Raw genomic sequence first — 5,583 nt, 5'->3', positions numbered from 1 at the left:
ACACTACACATGACCTGCTCACTGGACACTACACATGACCTGCTTACTGAACACTACACATGACCTGCTCACTGGACACTACTGGACACTACACATGACCTGCTTACTGGACACTACACATGACCTGCTTACTGGACACTACACATGACCTGCTTACTGGACACTACTGGACACTACACATGACCTGCTTACTGGACACTACACATGACCTGCTTACTGGACACTACACATGACCTGCTTACTGGACACTACACATGACCTGCTTACTGGACACTACACATGACCTGCTTACTGGACACTACTGGACACTACACATGACCTGCTCACTGGACACTACACATGACCTGCTCACTGGACACTACACATGACCTGCTTACTGGACACTACACATGACCTGCTTACTGGACACTACTGGACACTACACATGACCTGCTCACTGGACACTACACATGACCTGCTTACTGGACACTACTGGACACTACACATGACCTGCTCACTGGACACTACACATGACCTGCTTACTGGACACTACTGGACACTACACATGACCTGCTTACTGGACACTACACATGACCTGCTTACTGGACACTACTGACACATTACTGTTATCTCAAACTGATTCCTGCAGGATGAGCAATTACTCCAGAAAATGACTTCAGAGGCCTGCTGACCGGGAGAGAGAGAGAGAGAGAGAGAGAGAGAGAGAGAGAGAGAGAGAGAGAGAGAGAGAGAGAGAGAGAGAGAGAGAGAAAGAGGGATATGGAGAGGGAGAGAGAGAGAGGGACAGAGAGGGAGTTCAGAACAGAAAGCATATGGCTGTTTAACCCACCCCACATATGATACATGTAATGAATATTACGGTATAATCATCCACACTAACCGCTAGAGTGCTTGAACCTGCAGCATGTTTAACAGATGCTAGATCAGCCATGTGACACACACACACAAGAAAGTTACACAGACTTACGCTGCCATCTAGTGGCCAACACCTGCCACGACACGCAGAAAGCCTCCAGGCCACAGGGTAGACTCCTGCCATCTAGTGGCCAACACCTGCCATGACACGCAGAAAGCCTCCAGGCCACAGGGTAGACTCCTGCCATCTAGTGGCCAACACCTGCCATGACACACAGAAAGCCTCCAGGCCACAGGGTAGACTCCTGCCATCTAGTGGCCAGTGGATGGCCTGTGGATGTGATGGGAGGACTGGAGAAGGAGGAGGCAGGGTGGGGGGAGAAGAGAGGTGGAGGAAAAGAGAGAAGAAGAAGAAGAGGAGGAGGAAGAGGAGGAGGAGGAGAAGAGAGAGGAAGAGAGAGGAAGAAGAGGAGGAGAGAGAGGAGGAGGGTGTGGGGGAGGAGAGAGGTGGAGGAGAAGAGAGAGGAAGAAGAGGAGGATGGAGGAGGAGAAGAGAGGAGAAGAGATGAGAAAGAGGAGGAGGAGGAGGAGAAGAGAGAGGAGGAGGGGGTGGGGGGAGGAGGAGGAAGAGGAGAAGAGAGGAAGAGGAGGAGGAGGAAGAGGAAGGTTATCTCACTCTCTACACCTGCTGTCTTTGATGATCCAACAGACAGAGACACCTGAGCCTCTCTGTCCACACACACACACACACACACACACACACACACACACACACACACACACACACACACACACACACACACACACACACACACACACACACACACACACCTAAAAGGGTGGAGTTCACACGCAGCTGCTAAAGGCTAGGATTTACAACACGTTAAATTGATGATGAATGCTTGTGTGTCAAAACAACTTCAGAGAGTTCAGCTGACACACGGCACAAAATACTGTAGAGCAACACAAGTACGGTATCTCAGAAGCGTGCGTGTTTTGTGATAAGCGAATGTGGACCAATAGAAACTAGGCCTAGCCGGTTAGCTCTCAGACTCCCCCAGATGGCCGTGTTGGCCAGGCACTGATGAGACCAAATAAAACCACTGCCACTGAAATGTTCCACTCTGAGTGAAAGTGAACCTTCAAAAATAGCTTATTTCAGCCAATCAGTTCTTTTGTTTGATGTGGGGAGATAAAACAGCCAGGCTAGTTCCGCCCGCTGTTACTAGTACGCAGACGTTCCAGGTGTGGGTGTGTACAGTAGGGTGGAAATCAGGCCCGGATGAGATCATTTCCACATTTTGCTCCTGGAAACCTTTTGGCGTCTCTGACCTTCATGCCGCTTACAGAAATGCGACGCTAGCGAGAGGCTGTTTTACAGACACATTTAGGCCCCTTACACACGTAGCCGGGTATCTGTCATTCTAGAAAACCAGCTTGACCATCTCTGTCAAGCTAGGCAGGCTGGTCACCAGCATAACCATCTTAAACCAGCTGTATCCCACATGACAGGCTGGTCACACTAGCACAACCAGCTTCCTCAGATGGCCATGCCAGCAGCTATAAGGACCAACATAAGCTGGCATGGCCAATAAAACCCAGCTATGTAGACCAGCAACACCAACTAAAATGACCAGCTTAAGGTGGTACGACAATCAAAACCAGCTGAATTACCATCATAAGCTGGGTAAACCAGCTGAAGGTGTGTTTTCGTGAGAGTGCCCTGCGGAAAAAAACAGCAAGAAACCAGCTTATGCTGGTAGCTGGTTTTAGCTGGTTTTAGCTGGTCTTTGCTGGTTTTCTTCCAGCTATTGCTGGCCTTTGCTGGTGTAGCTGGTTAGGCCACCAGCTAGACATGCTGGCGTGACCATCTGAGGAAGCTGGTCGTGCTGGTGTGACCAGCCTGTCATGTGGGATACAACTGGTTTAAGATGGTCATGCTGGTGACCAGCCTGTCAAGCTTGACAAAGATGGTCAAGCTGGTTTTCTAGAATGACCAACATAAGCTGGCGTGGCCAGTAAAAACCAGCAATGTAGACCAGCAACACCAACTAAAATGACCAGCTTGAGGTGGTACGACAATCAAAACCAGCTGAATTACCATCATAAACTGGGTAAACCAGCTGAAGGTGTGTTTTCGTGAGAGTGCTGAGCTACAGGTCTGTACTGCAGTGATGTAAAGCGATCATGTCTGTGCTGAGCTACAGGTCTGTACTGCAGTGATGTAAAGCGATCATGTCTGTGCTGAGCTACAGGTCTGTACTGCAGTGATGTAAAGCGATCATGTCTGTGCTGAGCTACAGGTCTGTACTGCAGTGATGTAAAGCGATCATGTCTGTGCTGAGCTACAGGTCTGTACTGCAGTGATGTAAAGCGATCATGTCTGTGCTGAGCTACAGGTCTGTACTGCAGTGATGTAAAGCGATCATGTCTGTGCTGAGCTACAGGTCTGTACTGCAGTGATGTAAAGCGATCATGTCTGTGCTGAGCTACAGGTCTGTACTGCAGTGATGTAAAGCGATCATGTCTGTGCTGAGCTACAGGTCTGTACTGCAGTGATGTAAAGCGATCATGTCTGTGCTGAGCTACAGGTCTGTACTGCAGTGATGTAAAGCGATCATGTCTGTGCTGAGCTACAGGTCTGTACTGCAGTGATGTAAAGCGATCATGTCTGTGCTGAGCTACAGGTCTGTACTGCAGTGATGTAAAGCGATCATGTCGGTGCTGAGCTACAGAGTAGACGGCGGTGAGAGTGTCTCCCAGCGCCGGACCGTTCTCCATCACTGTGCTGAACACCACGTGCTCTGATTGGTTCTCCATCACTGTGCTGAACACCACGTGCTCTGATTGGTTCTCCATCACTGTGCTGAACACCACGTGCTCTGATTGGTTCTCCATCACTGTGCTGAACACCACGTGCTCTGATTGGTTCTCCATCACTGTGCTGAACACCACATGCTCTGATTGGTTCTCCATCACTGTGCTGAACACCACGTGCTCTGATTGGTTCTCAGTAGCTGTGCTGAACACCACCTGCTCTGATTGGTTCTCCAGCACTGTGCTGAACACCACGTGCTCTGATTGGTTCTCAGTAGCTGCGCTCGGCCTCTCTCCTCTGGACTGTCACGTGTGATTCCTCCTCATGCCACCAGGTGGCAGCAGAACGCCCCTCTGAGTCTAGATGGCTGATTCCCATGTCCCATCACTCTACTTCTAGTTACAGCATTCTCTCATCCTCCCATCTTTCCCTTCACTCGTCCTCTCGTCTTCTCTTCCTCTCATCCTCCCATCTTCTCTTCCTCTCCTCCTCCCGTCTTCTCTTCCTCTCATCCTCCCATCTTCTCTCCCTCTCATCCTCCCATCTTCTCTTCCTCTCATCCTCCCATCTTCTCTCCCTCTCATACTCCCATCTTCTCTTCCTCTCCTCCTCCCGTCTTCTCTTCCTCTCATCCTCCCATCTTCTCCTCCTCTCATCCTCCCATCTTCTCTTCCTCCTCTCATCCTCCCATCTTCTCTTCCTCTCATCCTCCCATCTTCTCTTCCTCTCATCCTCCCATCTTCTCCTCCTCTCATCCTCCCATCTTCTCTTCCTCTCATCCTCCCATCTTCTCTTCCTCCTCTCATCCTCCCATCTTCTCTTCCTCTCATCCTCCCATCTTCTCTTCCTCCTCTCATCCTCCCATCTTCTCTTCCTCCTCTCATCCTCCCATCTTCTCTCCCTCTGATCCTCCCATCTTCTCTTCCTCTCATCCTCCCATCTTCTCTCCCTCTGATCCTCTCATCTTTCCCTTCACTCATCCACTGCTTTTGTTTCTGTGTCTTTAACTGCTGCTCTGTGGAGCCCAACATCTTCATCTGTCATGCAGTATGCTGCTCAACACTCTAAACATCTTCATCTGTCATGCAGGATGCTGCTCAACACTAAACATGTTCTACTCGTATGTCATGCAGGATGCCTGCTCAACGCTCTAAACATCTTCATCTGTCATGCAGGATGCCTGCTCAACGCTCTAAACATGTTCTACTCGTATGTCATGCAGGATGCCTGCTCAACGCTCTAAACATGTTCTACTCGTATGTCATGCCTGCTCAACGCTCTAAACATGTTCTACTCGTATGTCATGCAGGATGCCTGCTCAACGCTCTAAACATGTTCTACTCGTATGTCATGCAGGATGCCTGCTCAACGCTCTAAACATGTTCTACTCGTATGTCATGCAGGATGCCTGCTCAATGCTCTAAACATGTTCTACTCGTATGTCATGCAGGATGCCTGCTCAATGCTCTAAACATGTTCTACTCGTATGTCATGCAGGATGCCTGCTCAACGCTCTAAACATGTTCTACTCGTATGCCTGCTCAACGCTCTAAACATGTTCTACTCGTATGTCATGCCTGCTCAACGCTCTAAACATGTTCTACTCGTATGTCATGCAGGATGCCTACTCAACGCTCTAAACATGTTCTACTCGTATGTCATGCAGGATGCCTGCTCAACGCTCTAAACATGTTCTACTCGTATGTCATGCAGGATGCCTGCTCAACGCTCTAAACATGTTCTACTCGTATGTCATGCAGGATGCTCAATGCTCTAAACATGTTCTACTCGTATGTCATGCAGGATGCCTGCTCAACGCTCTAAACATGTTCTACTCGTATGTCATGCAGGATGCCTCAATGCTCTAAACATGTTCTACTCGTATTTTGGTGTTGTTTGTACATATTCTC

At 49.3% G+C, this 5,583-nt stretch overlaps 1 protein-coding gene across 1 annotated transcript in view; it reads right to left on the bottom strand.

The window, feature by feature from the left end:
• LOC134102322 (ephrin-A2-like) overlaps nucleotides 1-3,831 on the bottom strand; it is a 51,438-nt gene extending 47,607 nt beyond the window's left edge. The window contains exon 1 of the mRNA XM_062556402.1: nucleotides 3,551-3,831. Within this exon, the coding sequence (XP_062412386.1) occupies nucleotides 3,551-3,831 (281 nt within the window). The remainder of the gene's footprint in view (nucleotides 1-3,550) is intronic.
• Nucleotides 3,832-5,583: the final 1,752 nt, after the last annotated feature.

This window comes from Sardina pilchardus, chromosome 15 (genome assembly GCF_963854185.1).
Source record: "Sardina pilchardus chromosome 15, fSarPil1.1, whole genome shotgun sequence".
Lineage (NCBI taxonomy): Eukaryota > Metazoa > Chordata > Actinopteri > Clupeiformes > Clupeidae > Sardina > Sardina pilchardus.
This window is presented reverse-complemented; position numbering and strand designations above follow the sequence as displayed.